This window comes from Stegodyphus dumicola, chromosome 4 (assembly GCF_044657685.1).
Source record: "Stegodyphus dumicola isolate Sdum_Otavi_A_Nest chromosome 4, ASM4465768v1".
Taxonomy (NCBI): Eukaryota; Metazoa; Arthropoda; class Arachnida; order Araneae; family Eresidae; genus Stegodyphus; species Stegodyphus dumicola.
In genome coordinates, this window is record NC_140771.1 from 96,073,978 (window position 1) to 96,096,394 (window position 22,417).

Consider the following 22,417-nt stretch of genomic DNA (forward strand, 5'->3'; position numbering starts at 1 on the left):
GGCAGATCTCATCTTAAAAAAGGGTTTAAAGATGAATTGATTTTATTTAATTTACAATCGATGAAAATCATTGAAAGCAATCATTGAATGAATGAAAATCGCAAAAACTATTCATTTGTCTCTTATTTATCTCTTGATAAATTAGACAAAATTGCCTATATAATAGAAGCACTTTGAAAGAGTTAACAGTTCTTAAGGGTTTTATGCACTCCAAAAAAAATTTCAAAATAAAATCTTTTTATTCATAAGTATAAAAAGGAAGTAAACGATAAAAGCAGTTTTAGCTATTTTCTAGAAGGGCATTAAATCTAAAAAATTAATCTATTCTTATTTGCTATGATTAAAAAGCATTAAATCTGGTAAGCTTAAACAGCGTGCAAAATTGCTTGACATTTTAATCATAGCAAAAGTCATTACTAAAAAAATTAGAGATGGCCTCTATTTGATTTTCAAGTATATTGGTGCGAGGCGAAACCTGCGGTTTTTGCCAAAATGTAGCCAAACTGATAAGAAGAGGGAAATAATGCATAGCCAGCTGCTATTCTGAGCAGCAACAATGGACCACTCTGAGATCTACAGATAGGTGATTCTCTAAAATAGGGAGGGAATGGGTGGTACGACAGTTGTACCAGAGCCGGCATAAAGGAAGGTCATTTTCCTGGTACAACTGCTGTACCAGCCGGCTTCAGAAAGTTAACTAAGCAGTTCGTCATTGATAGTGTGTAATTGAGACTGAAAAACAGAAAATAAAATATGACTAAAAAAAGGTTTTTATACATAAAGCTTTTACTTAAAATGGATATGATAATTAATGCACTAAAAGGAGGGAAAATAATTTATCATATAGTTCAATGAGAATAACACATTAAATAATGCTATTTACAGAATTCAACTGTGATTTTGTATTGTGAATAATAAAAACGTGGAATGCCTAAATGATGAAATCTTTTAATTTAATTTCAGTGTCACATGTATAAGCCATTACCTTCTTTTTAATGTATCATAGTCACCTTATGCTTTTCTATTCACAATAAAATTGTACATAAATTTTGTAAATAGAATTATTTAATCTGTTATTCACATTCAACTATTCTCCTTTTAGTGCATGAATTATCCATTTTAAGTAAAAGCTTTTTTAAAAAAAAAATGCTATTCTGTTTTAATTTTAGTATGACTATTAAACATTTTATCTTAACCTAAACAATTATTTATTTATTACCTTTAAATTATAATATAAATAATCTCAGATTGTTATATCTAAGTAGCTTATATTAATAATTGGTTTTTATTTAGTTGTAGGCATTGGGTATAATCCTTGTAATAGTCCTTTGAGGTACAGAAGACGACCTGAAAAATGTTATTATTACAGCCCAAGTGTAAGTGTACAAATGTAATACAATTCCTATTGCTTGTATTAGTAAAAATTGGTTTGGGGATAAGTTTGTACTCCTTTGGAAGGCCATTATTGCACATTATTTATCCTGCTAAAAATTTCTGGTAATTTATTTCAGGCATATCAAATTTACAGTAAAATTATTATTTTTTGAAGGATAATCTGATGGTTTTTTTATACACCACCTTTTTAAGCAAATAATATATGTTAATAATTTTTTACTTTTTATTTAATAAATAAGTTTCTTACTTGATGAATAATTTCTTTATTAGGGTTTTTAAACTGAGAATAAAATTTATTTGATTATTCCTTATGTTATATTCATTGTGTTAGCCAGTATTCAAATTTAAATTAAATATACACCCTTACATTTTCTTCAAAATAAAGATTCCATTCTTGAACTAAAAATCATTTAATTATTCACAGTGTGCTACATATGCACATACATTATTCACAGTGTACTCTTTTGTTGGCTTCAGATCCACCTTTAGTTATCATAGTATAAAATACACTTTTGGATAAAAATTGACTGTAATTTTATGTGAATAAATACTTATGTTTAAAAGGTTTCACTAATCAATAATTGTTTTGTTATTGAGAGTTTGATGAATTCTTATTTAAGAAGAATTTGTTTCATTCAAAATAGCTTGTCCTCACCCCCTCCCCAAAAAAAAGAAGTATAAATAAAGATTTTTAAAAAATTTCAGAATTTTTTCTTTTTTTTTTTTTTTTTTTTCTTTCTTTTTTTTTTTTTTTTTAAGAATGGAATTATTGTATGCATAACATCTTAAGAAAGATAATGCTTATTATTTTTGCCAAGCAATTTTTAATCATATGAAATATTTTAATACAGTACAAGTCCTTAATCCGGACTCGTTGGAACTTTCTGGATTAGGGGTTTTTCCGGATTATAGATCATCAATTTAAATCTGGTAAGATGGCATGCAGAAATTATACAATTAAAAATATGAAACCATAATTTATGAAATAAAGAGCAATTATGATTTAAAGGGTATCAAATTTTACAAAAAAAAAAAAGCTTAATATTTATTTGTTTACTGTATTAAACATTTCTTTCAACACGTGCATGCGTAAAGCATAATGTATGCGCATTCTTTACGCGCATGCGTAAAGTTTGTGGCTTTGAGGTCCAGATTATAGATCATTCCGGATAATGGACATCCAGATTATGGACTTTGTACTGTATATTGAATTTATCATTATATATGTATGTGATAATAACTTTTAGCAGTGACTCATAGCATTTCAATCTGTTTTGTGCTATTATTTTTAATTGCACATTTGTATTCATTTCTTCAAGTACTTTCAATTTCTGTTTCAGGAAAATAACTCTGAATGTGTAGCAGTTGGTACTCCATTGTTACCTCATTTAGTCCTTGTCATTGAATTACTGAGTGCAGTTTTTATAGCCCAAATAATTTTCACAAGTGAAAAATAATGCCCCAGCCAGCACTAAAAGTGAACTACTATGAAGCTCTGAAAGTGTCCATATATGTCCTGCAAATTCCTGAATCCATGAAACCTAAATGTGTGTATATAACATACATAGGTGCACCAAAACAATCTTCTTATCAAAGTGAAACTGATTAGTCAAATAGATCTGAATTTTCAAATTCAAATGAGACTTGGAATTCAAGTGAGACTTTATTCTATAAATCTTTGGTTTTAAACACAGAATTTCCTTAATTTCTTTTTCCCAATTTTGGGAAACAATTTAAAAATTGTGTTATATGATCCTTTATTTTATAATTTAGATACATTAGGTATAGTGTTCTGAAAATTTTCAGGGTAACACTATGCCTTTTTTTTTTTTTTTTTTTTTTTTTCCCTGTATGAAATTTTTTTAATCTATTGAACTGAAGTAACTTATGAATCTTTTAAATAAAAATTCATAAAATTTCAATTACAAATATGGTGAGCAGTATCTCTACAATTTTTCTTTGCAATAAAAAGGAAAAAAATTGATATAATAATGTTAGTTATTGTAGCCTCAATTTAAAAAGTAATTCATATTTTTAAACTTAACTAATTATATTTATTTATTTATCTTCAATCCCAATTTAGTTTGAGGGATTTGATTATTACTTGTTGGTAGTTTTAAATGACTACCATGACCTTATGCTTAATATTCTAGAAATTCCAATAATTGTTTTAGCTAATTTGGAAATTTCATTATGTAACGTAAAAACTGTGAGGCATTTCTTTTAAATAGCATTTGTAAAAAAATACTAAAATTAAATATTAAATAACATTTATAATTATTATTTCTATTAAATAGCATTTTATAAAGCTATTTTATGGCCATATCTTCCTCCCCTAACAAGTACATGAATAATCATACATAATTTTCACTCTTAATATTAACAAAATCTTATGGGTTAGAATGTGTAGGCATAATTAATTAACTGTATCAACGAAGTGAATAAAAAGTATTTATAAAGCATTCATGTGGGGGTATTTTGAGTTTGAATCTGAACATTTGAAGCACGAATTATAAACATTCATATTTAGTGTTTTCTTAATGTGTAATTGTATTAAAGCAAGATGTACATCATATTTGCATCATATTTTATATAACCCCAGCTTATGTTTTATTTGTTTTCTTATTAATTGGCATGCGTTTAAATTAACTAATCGGAAGTGCCATATTTTTTATAGGATTTGCACTCAAAAAAAAATGTGTACATATTATCATATTATCATTTTATAAATAAAAAATCACTTACAGACAGTTTGGGAGCTGTATCTTGCTGTACAATGTTGCAATATAATGAAATGAATGAATTTATTAAGGAATATTATAAAATATCATGAATCATGAAAGTACAATTTAAAACCAAATAAAAAATTCGAACAAATTTAAAAATACCTTTTCTCTGAAGACATAAGAAAAAATATCCTGCATTTTCATCAGAATCCTTGAATTAACAAAATAATATTATTGTATAACATCTTCAGTGTTGATAAGCTGTATTTTTTTAATTAATTATAAATAGTACCATTAAAATTTTCAGAATATACTCTTGTGGGCAAAATTTGAGATAATATTGTGAGGAGATAAATTAGAAAAATATTCAATAAACACTAAGAACAAATCTCTTCTCTTTGAACATTTTCCAGTCTATTTGTCTTCTTTTTGAAAACTATCTCAAAAGATATAGGATTTTATGCCATGTGGATAACATAAATTTTATCTTAACATCTTTAATCTTATGCAAAGTATTGATTTTTTTTTTTTTATCATGATCTAGATAATTTACAAAAGTTACCTTATCAGCAATTTGTTTCAGCAAACAAATTTGTAAAGAATTTTTTTTAAAAAACAAATAGAAATTAAAAAGGTTTCTACTTTCTTGCATTTAAATAAATTCTATGCATATTTTTTTTCTTGTCAGAATGGTTGACTTTATTTTAATAATTAAACGTATTTCATTATTTCACTGGTAGTAATTTTTAGATTTGTTAAATTTTATCCATTCATTTCAATTTGTTGTTTTATTTACTTCCTTGTATGAAATAAAAAGGAAGTATTGTAATCGCGAAAAGTTTCAGGCAGCATATTTCAACGAAAATATCCATTTTGACCGCTATCGAATGCAATTTAACGATGTTTTTGCATGACATATGTACGTAAAGATAGAATAAAACACTCTTTTCCTCCAAAAAAATTATAAAACTGCTTTAAAATGAATTCTGAAGAGAATTTTTCGTGGCATCTTTACGTACGTATCTCGCATAACTCAAAAACAAGTAGCTTCAGAACGTTAAAATTTTACATATAGGACTGCTATAACTTGTAGATGTGCACCTCGTATTTTGGTTGCAATCAGCCGCACCAAACGTATATAAATATATTTATATATATAGCCACTCTGTTACCTAGCTCAGTGATCTCAGTTTCTTTACTCTTATATGTTTATAAATTGTGCATTTTTTTGCTTTAAAATTGATTGAATTATATTGTTCTCATCTTCCGGTTAAGGTTTGTATGCCTTTGGTAAATCTGCAAGCAGTATTTGTTCAATTATCAACAATTTAATAGCTATTCAAATGTGGTTAAGCCTTTTAAATAACATGGCGGACAAATTTGTTTACATTTGAAACAGCAGAATAGTAGATTTGTTGCCAATCCAGAGAGACTAAGCTTCTCAACAGCAAAGATAACGCCTTCATTTATTATTGCAAATTAAGTCATGCTTAATCCTTTCTGGAATTTTTCGAGGAAATAAGTGTTTAAGATTTACTTTGTAATTCTTAATGCAGATATTTTGAGTTTTTATCTATTTTTGCCTTGTCGCGAAGTGAGAACTGAATTAGTTGAATGAGAAATACTGAATTGTCTGTGAAAAACTGTTTCTTTTTGTTTTGTTGGCTTAATTTCTTTTAGACATTGTTCTAGATATATTAGAGTATTTGAATAGAACATGTGGCAACGATTAGATAATTCTTCAAATGATATAAATTTTGTGCTTTCTGAGTTATAATATGAACGAAATATAACGCTGTTAAGCAAACCTAGCGCCAGAGTGTCGCTATGGTAAACAAATATAGTGAATTTTCAAGAGTGCATTTATTCTATTGTGGTTTATGCACTATCAATGATGTAGATTTAATTCAACCCAACAAGTTTAAATGAAATGCAAGAAAAAATATGTGTAATTTAATATTCTGTACAAGGAAGTCATGGGGTGTACACATCAGATTTATATATATATATATATATATATATATATATATATATATTATATATTTGTGTAAATGTCTAGCTTTTTTATTTTTGTATTGTTATTTTACTAAATTTATTGGAAACTCAAATCAATAAACAAAAAGATTTAAATAAGATATTAAGAGGATAAATTGAGATATGACAAAAAAATAATGATCTGAAACAAAAGGTATTGCTAAAAAAACTTAAAGTTTTATTTAAAATTATAGGTAACATTGGAAAAAAGATAGGAAAAAATGAAAATTTGTAACCAAAAAACATTTAGGCAAATATGGGTATGAAAATGATGAAGAAAGTCTGGACAGCAAACATATAAGAATGAGTTGTAAAAATCGAGATTATTATTCACACAGTTAAAATGAATGTGGAAAGATCATGGTGCATCACTCAACATATCACTCAATATTGTGAGAAAATGCCCTGTGAATGCTGAATTAAAATTTCATAGGCCACAGGCCTAAGTTGACACTGCTATTTAAAAAACTAAAAAAAAGGATTTATTGGGCCCCAGGCTTATGCTATATGGATTTCTCAAGATTGGAGCAAGGTATTTATTCAGAATTTAATATTTTTTTACTCACATTCATTATACTAATTTTGTAATCTTTTAAAGACATTTACTTTATTGCTTCATGATCGGGAAATATATCTTCCATTATTCTTGATATTTATTTGTTGATAGGGATTCCTCCTAATGATACTTCAGTGTAAATACTTAATGGCAGAATTAAATGTATTGATATTTGTACGAGGCAATGAAAAGCAAGGAAGGTTGCATTTTAACCAGTCTCCATCTTTCATGATTTGCTGCTGCATTTGTTCATGATATCAGATACATTGAAATAATTAAAAGGAATGTAAACTCACTACAAGGTTATCTTGGAGAAACATCTATTTTCACAGTTTAATATATGACTTCTTCAAGGAAGTGCAATTTTTCAACAAAGCAATAATGCCCTCTGCCATATATTAAGGATCCTGAAAAATTATTTTACTTCCAAGGGTTTAGCCTGGAGATATAAATCACAGTGAAAGAATATGGAATATTTCAAAAATAAAATCTGTGAAGAAATAACAAAACTAGATCAAGTAATTTTAAAAACCCAGAGAATAGGAGATTATAATAATCATCTACAGATGCACCACAAATTCTTTATCAAAAGAATGCCCCAAAGAATTGAAAAGTACTAGATATTGGAATATACTAATATTAGTTAAAATGTAATTCATCATAAATCTTTTGGATCATTAAATCATGTAATATTAAAGTGTCATTAAATGTTGTTGAGTATAATAAATCACTCTTAATTGTAACAGCATAGACTTTGGTGACAAGAGTTTTAGAAATCCATAATAATTTCCACAAAACTGTATTATTAAATCTTCCTGTTATTCTAAGTATGCTGGATATACGAGGGCTGTAAATTAAGTAAGGCAACATAGGTATAAATCAATTTTTAATGAACTTACAAGTACAATTGCATTATATTCCTTCTATCACCAACAAAGCTTATAACCTTTTGCCAAATTTCGGGAAGCCATTGTAGACCAGTGGCAAGGTGTTGATTGTTGATGTGAGCGACTGAGCGCCGTACTGCGTGGAGTACAGATGAAATCGGGGACTTGTCTCAGAGGGGTTCCTTCAACTTCAGAAACAGATCGAAATCACAAGGACTCGTGTCGGGTGAGTAGGGAGGGTGTTCTAGGATTTCCCACTTCCACTGTCACAAAAGGAGAGTGACATTGCGACATGGCAACGAGCGTTGTCATGCAATGCGATAAGGAGATTGTTGTGCAATTAACATGGACATTTGCACCTCATAGCTGGATGCAGATGATGCTGTAGAAATCAGCAAGAGTAATCTGTGTTGACGCTTTGTCCTTCAGGTACAGCATGTGTAAGAATCACACCGTCCCAATCGTATGCCATAATCAGCATAACCTTCACCCGACTGTGTTCCTGTCGAAATTTCTGTGGATGTGACGAACCTTGGTGATGCCATTTATTTGATTGACGCTTTAATTCAGGCTCATAATCTCGTGCCCATGGCTCATCAATGGTGACAATGCGCTGCAGAAATGCGTTTCCTTCATTGCCGTATCTCTCCAAGTGGGTGCCAACCAGTGCATACCAGTGCCATTTCTGTACTTTGGTTTATTCGATGTGGATCCCAGCGAGAAGCAATTTTCCTCATGTTGAGAGATTTCTGTACTTCGGTTTATTCGATGTGGAACCCAGCGAGAAGCAATTTTCCTCATGTTGAGAGATTTCTTCATTATGTGCCACAGACTCAGACCAACCTCTAAGGATAATTTTCGGACAGTCCGTTGGTGGTCTAAGGTAAGGAGACGGCTCAGGATGTCAATCTGCTCTTGAGGAATGGAGGGCCGACCTGTGTGTTGCAAATCTGAAGTCTCATTCCGACCCGAACGAAATGCTTGAACCCATCGTGCTACTGTTCTATACGGTAAAGCATTTGTGCCACAGGCTTCCACTAATCCTTGATAGCATTCTGTTGCATTTTTGCCACGGGCAACCTCAATTTTAAGCCATGACTGCTGATCACCTTTTGAACACATGCTTTAGAGCTATGGAAACGAAACTCCTCATTTTAACGCCATACAGCAACTACCCAGCAAGCAGATTGACTATTTTTTTGCACTTTACACATCGACAACAGCGCCACCTCACCACTCCCATATCCTATTTGTGCATGCCCGCCCTTCTGCGAGTTTCAAGTTTAAGTTGCCGCTACTTAATTTACCACCCCTGTATGTATATAATAATAGACAGATGAGCATATAATTGATAACTGTAATTAAGATTTAGTATGTATAAATAAATATAAGTGTAGATTGTTGAAAATGTTTAAAAAGTGTGCTTCTGCCTTTTGAAAATACAAGAAAAAGTACTGTTTAAAAGATGCAATATTTTGAATAAAACAAAACTTTTTTTCCTCTCCATTTTAATTGTTGCTTTTCTTAAAATACATGATCCTATTAGTTTTGTTGTTCTTTCACATGCAGTATTAAATGAGTTTCAGTAGGAAACATTTTTCTTGTTTTCGAGTAAAGACAGATGGGAAAAGCGACATGTATTGAGTTAATATATCTTTGTATGAAAGCTGGAAAGTTTTATCTTTTATTACATGTTTTTTTAATTTTTATTTCATAGCACATTTTTGTAAAATTTTAAAACCGTGTATGGTAATTTTAAAAAATAGTAACATCTGACATTTTTTAATGTGTTAGTTTTTCCTGCTTTCTATTCTTCAGCTTTATATATTTTGTATTCAGTATGTTTATTGCAGATTATTTTGGGGATATTTTCCCTGTTCTTATTCAGTTTTGCCCAGAGAAAATCCCATTAATTTAGTACTGAGTTCATGAACTGAAACTCTTTATTGTGATTTTGAATACATATGATAAATTTCTTGATTATATAGAATTTTTTCTTGCTGCTCATTCTTTCTACAGACCAATGAGGGTTTTTCTTTCTCAGGTGTTATAATCATATCACTTATTTTCTTAGTGGTGATGGTAGTGAATAAGCTGTGTATTGGCTTTTGCACTTTTCTCTTCAAGCCTTAAAGGAAAGAAGTAGTCAGGGCATATAGTGCATCCGTCCTTGCCTATTTTAAATATGATATATTTTGTCTTCCCCTTCCACCTAATTTTTTACCTAACTTTTCTTGAGACTAATATCTTGAGAATAAGTGCTGAAGAATTTTACTAATTTATATACAAAGAAATTATTTTGCTTTTAATATAACATAGTTGAAGATGATATATTTAGTGATTGATACCTTTTTGTTATATCATTAAGGAATCTGCTGTTTTGAAGTGTAAGACTAATTGAAGACTGACAGATAAATATAAAAGTTTTGTTTATTTATTCAGTATATAATAATCATGAGCACTGAGGTAATCCAATGAAAAGAAATCAGCTTTTCATGTTGATACTTGATATATATATTTTTTCTTGAATACTGTTTTTGAAAGGGTATGCTTTTTTGTTTTAAATACAGTTAAATCATTTTTTGTCTTTTTTAAGTCCACTGTTTGTTTTCCTAACAAACCTGCAAAATTTAAACTTGCAGCGAATTATAGAAATTAGCTTTATGTTGTAGGAGAAAAGTTTAAAATATGATTATACAAAAATATAGTTAAAATATAGTTTTTTCAATAATTTTTTGCCTTTCACCCTACTTACACACTCTAAGCAAATTTTATTGAAAATTCTTTATTTTGGAGTACATAAAAGTACAATTTAGAAGTCAAGTTAGCCCTTTACTTCTCTCCCCATATCAATCTTGAAGTTGGTTGATATGGTTACGTACACAAATTTAATGAATTATTGATTAAATATTTATTTGTATTTTAGCAGCAATATTTTTTTCTTTTATGCATTCATTTCTACAAAACGTTAACATTTTTTTTTAAAAGCAATGACTGTATTGATAGTATAGAAGGAATGTATTGTTATTTGTTTTAAGCATTAAGTAAAGAATGTATTGATTTGTGGTTCCCCCTCCATACTATATTATAATAAATATATTTTAGGTAAAAATGTATGATAAAAGTTATTGTGCCCAGCTTCTAATTGTTATTATTTCCGATACAATATCCTCAAACATTTAGATTCATTTTTAGGTTTAAATATTTGTTCCTTATATAAACCCAGCCTTTATTACTCGCCATTTATTAGAGGGTAAGTAATTACAGAAAATTCCGATATGGAGAGAAAATGTATTAATAAAAATACATTTTTTTTTTCATATTTCTTGAATTTAACATTAATGGCATGTTATATATAAGTAAGAGCACTAGTTTTGCACCCTTTAAAATTTAGGAAATTCTGTGTTATTGTGCATATTATATAATGCTTTTTGTATAATCAGTTGCACTTAGAGGCAGTTGTCCAAACTGATTCCATTTGAAGCCTTCCACTTTGCACTCTAAACGTAAATCATGTCATCACTAGTGGATGTGCTTTGCTCTTTGCAAGTTACAGTTGAAACTTGCTGCGACTGTAACTGTAGCCTTTTTGTCATGAGATTTTTATATGGAAAGCTTTCTTATATTGTATGCCTTGATCAATGATTTGTAGTTAAAACAACTTTGTGTAAGGAATCTTAAAAAAGTATACTTTAATTTAGTTGGACTTTACATTTGTATAATTCTTTTTTTAATTTCAGTGGAATCCAAACTTTTAATAGTACATTTTAGCTTAACTTGTTGCCAATTATGATTAGCTTAGCATTTCCAGTGCTATGAATGATCACCTAAATCTGGAATTAAATTAATTTGATATTGTTCAGTTATCTGGATTGAAAATAGTACTTTTATCATTTATACGTTTTTAGATTTCCTTTATTATTTCCTGAAAATGTTACTGCTCGCCTCTTATTATTCAAATTATAATTGATATTTGTCTGTTATTACATTGTATTTATATGAAACTGTTCCAGCAATGTAAAAATATCCATATTTATGATGAATTAATTTAATAACTAAATTAATGTTATTTAATATTTGAAATTTGTGCTCATTGATTTTTAGTTTAGTTAATTATGAAAATTTCATGTCATTATATATTTTGATTTGAAAGTAATTAAGATAAAATTTCATTACTGATATTTATTGAAAAAGTAACTTAAAAAGAGCTTTAGTGTTGAACTAGCTTAAAATAAACATATAGTTTTAGAAGACTGTTCAATTTGTATAAATATTTAATTTTGTGTGATAATGCTTTCATATTCTTCTTAATTTTCCTGTTCAGAAACTATATGTTTGAAAAAAAATTATTGCATTGACTGTTTGCATGTTACTTTTTACATTTCTTCTTCCTCTTTTGCTTGAATAGCTACTACATGTCATTGCATTCGTATTAAATGCTGTGAGCTTCTATATCCTAGAAGGGGCATATTCTTGTAAAATGGATGCTTTTAAGATTTTTTGCAGAAAATTAAAACACTGATAAGTAAACTTGTCGTGTTTTCTGCATTGTCTGTGTGGTGCAAAAAATAAATAAATAAAGTGCTGTTCTATGGTTAATAACTTGAATTTTTTAACTTCTGTTGTGATGGACAGTTTAGACATGGTGCCAAATGTAAAATGAACATGTCAATCCCAGCATTGCAGTCAGTGGCATTATTTATACCTTAGAGTGAGATCTTGATTTTTTGTTTATCAAGTGAGGAACTGAGAAGAAATATGTGAAACAAATGGAAATAAACACAATCATATGCATCATTTTGTGCGCCAGCTGTGGAGCATATGCAAAATTTAGACGGCATCTATAGAACATTTTTAATGGAGATATGGGAGAAAAGTCCTACTACTGGTATTTGATAATACATATATGTTAGTTTTGCAAATAGATCTAGACACACCCTACAAGGAAATGGATGATCAGATGTGTCACCTAGCCATTTTATACATTTAATAGTTTATGCATTTAAAAAAAAGTTTCATTTCCCCATGGTTAATTTATCTGATAACCAGAAGATACTGTATTTAAACTCTTTATCTGATCTTTTTTCTTATATTTTTATGATTTATCATGCTTACTTTTTATTTGTCATATTAAAGGCTTGAACTAAAACTAGCTTGTTTCTCTTTTCAATTTGCTTTCAGTAATTAAAATTATTTAAAATGTAATACACGTTGACCTCCTCTGTGAATTTAATTATTTTTTTAATGAAGACAATTACAGAGTGTAAATTTTTGCGAACTTAACTGATTTTAAGGAATAAAATCAGTAACTGATTGTAAGGAAATAATTCAAAAGTTCAACTAAAAGGAAATGTCTTTTAATGTATTTGAAATTTAAAATCAATACATCTCTGCTTATTTAATTTGTTAGTTTAATATATACAGTCAAAAGTCGTTAATTCGGACACCCATAATCTGGACCTCAAAGCTACAAACTTTCTGCGCATGCTTCTGCGTCGCTTTGACGCATGCGCATAGGCGTATGCGCATGCACGTAAGACTTTTACGGCTGCGCATGTGCATGTGCGCATAATACGTTTATGCTTGAGCGTTTAATGTATAACGGACGGTATAAGCTAAAATTATCTAATTATTTATTTCAGTTAATGTTGCTGATTGCGTTGTACCTTAATCTTCGAATTGGATCCGGCTTATTATTTTTTGCAGACTGTTAGAGCAATTTTATAAAAGTAAGCTTGAACTTTCGATTATGTCAAATAGAATTTCCGATGCTGGAGCTCCCAAAGGATCTACAAAGCGAAAGTATGTTTCGATGTCCATCAAACAAAAAGTGGAATTGCTGCAAAAAATGGATAAAGGCATATCCTTTGTTTCTCTAACCATTTCGAAATCTGTTTATCAACTTCACGCTGCTCTGCGGCGGGGGTGGGTGGGGAAACGCAATGAATTGGAAGTTGATCTGTCAGCACTATCCTTATCTTCAGGGCAGATGTTTTATTTTATTTTTCTTATAATTCCTTACTAAATGTAGTATTTCATTTCAATGTACTCCGTCTTTGATATGATTTAAATCATATTCCTCGTCATTATAATTCGCTTCCGATAGTGAAGAAAGTGACACAGAGGTTATTGAAAACGAAAAAATCTCGATTGATAAATTAGTCGGTATTCTCGACACAGCAATTATAGGACTTGAACAGCAGAACTTTGTAACTGAACAAGAAATTATGTGTGTTTATAGAATTAAAGAGAAAGTATTATCACATAAAACGAAGCAACTTAAACAACTTGCATTGAAAGAAATGTTTAACAAATAAATATTATGCTTTTTTTTTTTTTTTTTTTTTTTTTTTTGTAAATTTTGATACCCTTTAGATCATATTTGTTCTTTATTTCATAAATTATGGTTTGATATTTTTAATTTTATAATTTCTGCATGCCATCTTACCAGATTTAAACTGATGATCTATAATCCAGAAAAATCAATAATCCGGAATCACCAAAGTCCCGACGAATCCACATTAACGACTTTTGACTGTATTTTACTTTCTGAAGTTGTAAGTGATGAATTCTGGATAGTTTTTCTGAAGTGGCAAATTGTTGTAAATAATAATCCTGGATAGTTTTTAATAATATATTTCCAGCCCAGCAGAATTGTGTCATGATGTTGTGCCATGTTGTTAAATGTTGCAAGTTATATGATGAATGCATGATGTTATTGCATGTTCTACACAGCTTGGAATCTTAAAATAGTACTGTTTATGAAAATATTCATGGTATTGTATATGTTAATAAATGATAGATTTTTTATTGAATATCTTATGTTTAATGAAAAACTCCAAAATATCTGTCGTCTGTGCTATTCCTGTTTGTTACAACACCTCAAATGTCATAGTAATGTGTTTGTTCTGCATGTAAATTATTTATCTTAAGTTTAGTAATGTCAGATTTTTGTGAAAATTTATTTAAGTAAACATCAAATAGCAAATAATTATGTTTATATTTTTTAAAGGGCAATATTATCATATTTGCTTTACTTGAAAATTATCTGAAATATTAAATCTCCTGTTTGAATTGTTATATAAATTAATTTTTATTGTTATTATACTATATTATAAATCTTTAAAATTAAACTTATATAAAATGTGTTATTTAGTCAAAATGTTTAGCTATATGTAAGATTAAGCTATCTGTTAAATAACTTTCTGCAATGATGAAAAATTAAAGAATACCATATTGTTTTAAAATTACCTTTTATAATGAAAAGTAAGAAATTAATTTTACTTTTGCTCGTCTTTTTATAAAGAAAATTTTAGTGAAATAATTAAATAATTTTTCTTAAATTTGTTTTATGTAAAACTGCATGAAAATAAACTTAAGTAGTACATGAAATGATATGTATGTCTTGAATTTTATATTATTGCTCAAATGAAAAGTGTGAAAGTTTATATTGTGTTGTGGATTTTGGAAAGCATGTCACCAGAAACAAAGCTATGGAATTGTCAGAACATGTATATTTCAATCAAGTAATATTTAAATTTATGCAATTTTTTAGGAAATTACTATAGTATTCTTAACAAGTGCAAATTGTATAGCTGATAGTTAACAATTTGTTTATCTTCATCAGCTGATCAGAAATTAGTGTTTAAAAGTTCACAGCGTATTTCTTATCATTGCTTTTCATCAAACTTCATCATTATATTTATAGCATACGACATTCCTGTTTCAAAAGTGCTTTCTACGAATTGCTCAATGATTCATACATATTCAAATCAGCCAAGTAGTATATTCTGTTTTCGTGTTTAAATGATTATTTTTCATGTTCTTAGTTTTTTTTTTAGCTGAGATGCACTACTTTATTTAATTATCTTTAATTAATAAGTGATTAATTGATCAGTGTGCTGAATATCCCTGTTTAATTTCTGTAGAGTAGCATAGATTTTTGGGCCCAATTCTGCTATGATAGTTTTCAAAACAAAATTTTAACTAATAAATTTTAATAATTATTTAAACTAATAAATATTGTTTTTATTTTTCTATTATGGTTTAGAAATTAGAAAATAATTATTTAACATTCAAGAATTTTTCTTTTTTTAAATCCCCCCTTTTTTATTTAATAATTAAGCATCTTAGATTAGAATAACATTTAACCAGTTTTTTTGTTACCTGTTAGTTAAGAAGTTATTAATCTTTTAAAAGATTCCCCTTAAAACTTAATTTGACTTATTTCTGAATTCTTTGGCAATGTATAATCTTACTTTGATGTAATTTATCTTACAAAAGGAATTTGCTGTTGGCTGGTTTGCATCCATTTAGTTAAGTGGTTGAAACACTGAAATTCAAACTTAGCATATGCATGGCTTCCAAATACCTTTTGTGCTGATCTATATGAATTTAAATAATCTGCTTAGGTCTGAGAAAAAGAAATCAGAAAATCAAATCTAATTATTTTTATAAATTTAAATTGGAATTAAAACAAAAGATTTTAATATTCTTGTTATATATTAAATGCATCAAAAATCTTTTAGTTTTTTATCTTTCTCTGCTTTAAATTTAAGCTCTTTTGAACACAATTTTATATGTACAGTTTAATCTTCTCTAATAGTACATTGCACTTTGTAGTAAATATGCTTTTAACTTAGAGCAAATCAAAATTAAATTAGCTTTTCCATTTATTATGTCCATTTTTCCATTTATTATGTAGCTTTGGTACCAGACATTTAATGGCCGCCCCCCAAAAAAGTCCTTTTTAAAAAAGATATCAAAGAGAAGTTGTTATAATCACTGTTTTTCTTGCAGAAATTATCATATTATATACAACTGTGCAGTTGTTTTTTTATAATATTTAAGCATTTTCTTCAATTGGTGTAATTTGTACCTCTACTCTTTTTAGAACGCTTACAGTGCTGCCTAAATTAAAATTATAGACAGTTGATGATTATTAATTGAGCTTTTGCTTTATTGAAGAAGGCATTTAATTATAATAAATCATAAAAGCAAATCCCAGTGGATAAAATGACAAAGTTTATTTTGCTCATTTGAGGAGATATTTATATATATATTCATGTGTATAACTTTGTAAAAATTTTATTTTCACCCTTTTTAAAGTCAAATTCTGAATAATTAGAAAACTGCTTAGTTAGGCTAAAGTATAACTGTCCATTTGTGCCTCATTAACTGCAATTGATTGTGCTTTATATGAGATGGGCAGCATTTTCTTTCTCTTTATTTGCATATTTACTACAAATATTTTATATTATCATTTTAAAAATTACATATTATTATACTTTTATTATTTTATTTAAATTGTGCTTCATATTTTTAATGTATTTAAATGTATTGCACTCTTTGAAAAATTTCACAGATGTGAATTTTTTAAATATATTGATAAAATTAACTCTGTAAGTTATAGAGTCGTATATCTTTTATCATTCAAATACATTATCTTTTCCTTCTGTGTTATTTTGTTCTTTAAGATAATCTTTTTGCTTGTTTCTCTGATGATCTAGAAATGATATTTGAAAAGTGTAGGTTATGAAAGTAACCATGAATAAATACAAACAAATAGATATTAAATGTAAAATATTACAAGTGGTTACAAAAATTGCTGCTACTTAGAGAGTTAATATAATGCATAAAAATAATTTTTTGATTATTTTTATACATTTTATGTATATATGCATTTTGCTTGTAAAATTAATATGTATGAATTTAAGCATATGACATATATTAAGTAAATCTAAGTTCACATAAATTCTGTTTTATTATTATTAATTTCGCAATTACTCAAATATTTGAATTTAAATGTATGTTAAAATATTTGTCATATTTTATTTATTTTATTCAAAACAAAAACAAAAACAAAAAAAAAAAAAAAAAAAAAAATATTTATTGTTGTAATGTGCCTTTTTCCTAATGTTACCATTTTGTCTGTGCACAGGACAATCTCTTTTTATTTATAGGATTATTACTGATTGTTGGGGGGGGGTAATATTGCTGAAAATGGAAATATTTTATTGTAAATTCAAGCTGAAAAATATTTTAAGCAAATTTTATGATCTAAAAATTCAATTGTGCCTAAAGTTATACAATATGTATTAAATGTATTTTTCAAATTAAATATTAGAATGTCTAAAATTAGCTTGAATATGTATAAATTTTATATAAAAGATTCAAAATAAGACTTAATGAAAATTTAAGGCATCAATCTTACAATGTTTAAATTTCAAAGTAAGTAAATTTGCAAATTGATGCTAAATCTATTATGTAAAATATTAAGTGTGTATAGACTCTTAAAACTGTGTTCGATATGAAATGCTTGCATATTAGGATATACACTACAATATATATATATATATATATATATACAATTTTTATAGTTTAAAGCACAGAAGTCACTCAGTAGATAGCACAAATGCTGAAACAAAGTTATTCCTAAAATTAATATTGCTCTTATAATATAGTATATAAATAGATGTCTTTTCATATTCATGATGCAAATGATGGAAGCTCAAATGTGCATAAAACTGTGTGAGATAAGTTTTTCTATTTTTTTGTATACTTTGATACAGGGTTTTACAGTTCATTAATTGTATGCATGGTGATGGATATAAAGGTATCCATTTCAGTAGTATTTTATGCTAAAATAATGTAGTCAAGGCAAATTATTTATTACAAATGTTCTGCAAGTCTTATCTTTTAGCTACAAGATATTGCTTGTTTAAGTAGGTAAATTAAGCCACTGGAAAACTGAAGCATGTTCTTATAATTAAACTGCTAGTTTTAATAAATTCTGTAAAAATTATGCATTTGTCTAAAAAATAATTATTATGTATTTCAACCTTGATTTACGGGTGCCCTGCTATTGATTTTTTAAACCTTTTTAGTTGATAGATGTTTAAGTAGCTTGATTTTTAATTAATAATTATCATTTTTATCTTTTGATGTTATTTATTGTGAACATTTACTTTCTAGATGCAAAGCTAAATATTTATTTTCTGCTTTTTGATAAATGTGAATAAAGTGGAGAACCATTTTTATACCTTATATTTGTCCATTATGTGGTAAATAAATTGAAGGTTGGACCAATTATTGAAGTGATTTAGAGCTTACAGTCGACTTTAAATGTAATCTTGAATGGTATGCATCAAATTAGCATAATTCCAGTAAAGAGGTTTTCTACTTTTTTCATTTCACCTTCATATTTCAATAGTATCATCACTGTACATAAAAGCATTGGGAAAAATATCACAATTCCCATTCTATTGTGTATAGATAGCTGTGTGCAGATTTAAATTCACTGTATAGAAATTTCTGAAGTGAAAAATTTATTGAAATAAATCAGAGAAATTATTTCAAATTTATGTAATTTTTTTAAAACCAAATACTGTATAACTATGCATTCACAGAAAATTAAACATATATGGGATGATTGCATTATTATAGTTGGAAATTTGATTATGCATTTTAAAATATGAAGTTTCTTCTATAATAAGACAAATAAACATAGTCAAATCATGAAATGTCCACATACATAGTTCATTCCTTTAAATATCAAAGTAGGATAGCTAGAAAAAATGTATTTGATAATATTGTGTGCCAGAAAAATGGGAATTCACAATTTTCTCCATATTCACAATTTTCTCCACTTATTCTAGAAACATTATCCTTGTAAACAAAATACATGAAAGAAGGAATTTCCTTCTGTTATTCAATGTACTTAAGTAAACAAATTATGTAGTGTAAAACTAAATGAACTCTAGCTATTTTTCTAAAGCAAATGAGCATCTGTGATACTAAGTTTCCATGCCTTTATATTAGTACATGTTCCAAGGAAATTGAAAAGTCAGAAAGAATGTACAGTTAGGATTAAATTTAAAACAAAACTAATCACGTTTTACATGCAAAAAATCTGCCGATGTCTGAGCATTCTCAGGCAGCCTCTGAGCTGGAATCCGTATAAGAACTGGTGTTCAAAATTTAGAGAATTTTTATATTTTGTTGATTATCTCCAGAACTGATGGATAAATTTTAATGAATATTTGGTATCACATAGACTGATATCAGGGTTGCCACGCTACCTGGAGAACCGGGAAAAGTCAGGGAATTCGAAAATTGACCAAAATATTCAGGGAAAAGTCAGGGAATTTAAGTATTTTTGTCAAAATCTGGAAAAGTCAGGGAAGTTCATACAACGATCCCGCCAAAAAAAGCGATTTTTGCGCCGACGTCGGAAGAGGTAACTTTTTTGGCGAATTATGTATCACGTGAGTGTCATTCGGGTAGCTGGCATAGAGCCAATTTTCGCAGCTCCAATTTGATTGTCTTTTAGGAAGGCAAAGCAAATTTCCCGCAACTTTTGGTTTCCATTATTCTCGAGAATCGCATGTGCAGTGCATGAACTAAAGAAAGTACCTGTTCTCATATAAAACAAAATGGGTTTAATCCTAGTATACGGTACCATGGAGGTTAGAATCAAAGAATATGTATTGTAAAGAAGGAAAACCTCTCTGCAACAGACGTGGCTGTGGCTCCGTTCCATCATAGAGGGAAAACAGCTGTGCATGTCTGATATATCTGTCGCCAAAGCTCGAAACCGGTGTCGAAGTTCGAAGGTCACGTTATCAAGAGTTCATAAAATGAATATCGTTTAAAATTTCTTTAACCACTTGCGCAAAAAAGACGTGCCACGCACGTCGAGATGCTTTTGTCTCAAACCGCGAGCGACGTGAACACCACGTCGATAAGCATTTATCGCAAAAATGAAAATAACGTGGTGCAAACGTCGCCTAACAACGAGATTGTTTATTTCTCGAGTTACAGCTCTGGATTGCATTCGCAGATGCGGAGCGGCGCAAATGAGACACTTTACGGCTTGTTATATTGTAGCACACGGCACCGCAACTGTGAAGTTTAGTATTAGCGCAAATGGTTAAACGTTAAACTCTAAAGGAAAAGAAAATATTTTTTGGCGCAAGTAAATTAATTCATGGATTAGTTATTTTCAGGGGAAAAAAAAAAAAAAAACTACTAAAATCCGTTTTTAAAATTATTGCGAAAAATCCAAGAAGAAACGTTTTCGCAATAATTTAAAAACGGATTTTCGTAGTTTTCTTTTTGTTAAAAAGCGTTTCTTCTTAACACGTGTTTCTCAATTTCCTGTACACATCGCGGAGAGGGAAATTCTGGCCGCCAGGTTCCGTCGCCAAATCCCTTGGCAAATTTTCCCTCCGCATTCTAGCGGCGTAATAGCATTTTACTTGTATGGAACCTTTTCTTCTTTACATAGACGTTCTTTGGTTAGAATAATAATGGGATTTGGCGACATCTTGATGCGCAGTAAACGGGTCATTTTGGTCTTGGCGACAATTTTTAAAATCGTGCCAAAGCCTTACCGTATACTAGAATTTTACCGCAAAATCTTTTTAAACCTTTTTTTTTTTTTTTTAAATAAATACCTTGCCATTTTGCAGTAAAATAAAAAAATAGTAATCAGTCATCTAGGCTAGCCATGTAATATAACTATATTCGCTAAAATATCGTTGATTATTCTAATTCAATTTTTAAGTAATTATTTTTATGTTATTCATATAATTTAATGTTGCTTCTTCCCTCTAAATTTATTTATTATTAGTAAATAATATTTCCAAATTTCAGGAAATTTTCTCTGGCATAATCCTGAAATTAATTATAGCAGTATGATGACATACCATCACGAAATTTAATGCACATATTTTTTCCTTATGTATGCTGTGAAATAAATATAAAATACCTCAATTTATTAAAATAGATTTCTTTCTTTCGTTTAGCTGCAGAATGTCTGCAAAAAAAGCCTTATTTTATTCCAGATTGGGAAGATTCTAATCTCAATCTTCAGTGGAGAAAACAACAACTATTATAATTATATTTGTGTTTTCAAGTGTTAAGGTGCCTTTTAAGAACATACCTCACGCAAATTAAATTTACCTAAAATCTAACCTAACTATTTAGCATTGCGTTGTGATTTATAAGGACTGGATTAGCCTCATGTGTAACTGGTGATGATCATGAGTAATAATTAAATAAAACATACATTTGTTATCCAATATATATATCTTAAATTTTATTAAGTATCTTAAGTGGAAAACTAAACAAAATTATCAAACAAAGTATACCAAGAATAATTAAGAATAAATGTCCTCTGGGACTTATTGAATAATTAAGTGAATTTGCTACACAATACAAGTAATACCATAATTAAATTACCTCAACCACAACCAACGTACATTACGCGGATAGACTGGAATTTTCTTGAAACACACCTGGAAAAGTCAGGGAATTTCATTCTCCTGTTTGAGTGGCAACCCTGTGATATAATAGAAAAACTATAGCTACTATGAAAGTCATTGTATAAATGTACAATTGTGTGCAAGGCTCATTTGCATAAGATCATAAGACTATTAACAGGGTTTGTACAGTCCTTAAAAGTCCTTAGAATTTTTGGAATCGATTTTTGGTCCTTAAAAGTCCTTAATTTTGGCCAAAATCAGCAAAAGGTCCTTAATTTTAATCATCTGAAATTTCTGTCTGTTTTTACGACTGCCATTTTGAGTGTGAAATAGGATTTTGAAGGAATAGTTTTGGTGAATCACTGACATATATGATTATCTTTTGAATGGGTTAATGCATTATAATTTGTTTCTATTTTTAATATAAATGAGGGGATACTTGAATTTCTAAGCAAGAAGTGAAACATAAGCATTTCGAAATTCATTTTTTCTAATAAAGAGGTCTTAAACAACTTTTCACTTTTGGGGATGTGAATTCTTTTATTAAACGTT

At 28.7% G+C, this 22,417-nt stretch overlaps 1 protein-coding gene across 1 annotated transcript in view; it reads left to right on the forward strand.

Annotated features, from left to right (window-relative positions):
- The window catches only part of LOC118204800 (voltage-dependent calcium channel subunit alpha-2/delta-1-like), a 154,392-nt gene extending 135,435 nt beyond the window's left edge, over nucleotides 1–18,957 (forward strand). Inside the window, exons 37-39 of the mRNA XM_085815242.1 lie at nucleotides 1,294–1,376; nucleotides 2,736–3,050; nucleotides 6,350–18,957. Coding sequence (XP_085671368.1) covers nucleotides 1,294–1,376; nucleotides 2,736–2,852 — 200 coding nt within the window. The 3' untranslated portion in view covers nucleotides 2,853–3,050; nucleotides 6,350–18,957. The remainder of the gene's footprint in view (nucleotides 1–1,293; nucleotides 1,377–2,735; nucleotides 3,051–6,349) is intronic.
- The last annotated feature ends 3,460 nt before the right edge of the window (nucleotides 18,958–22,417 follow it).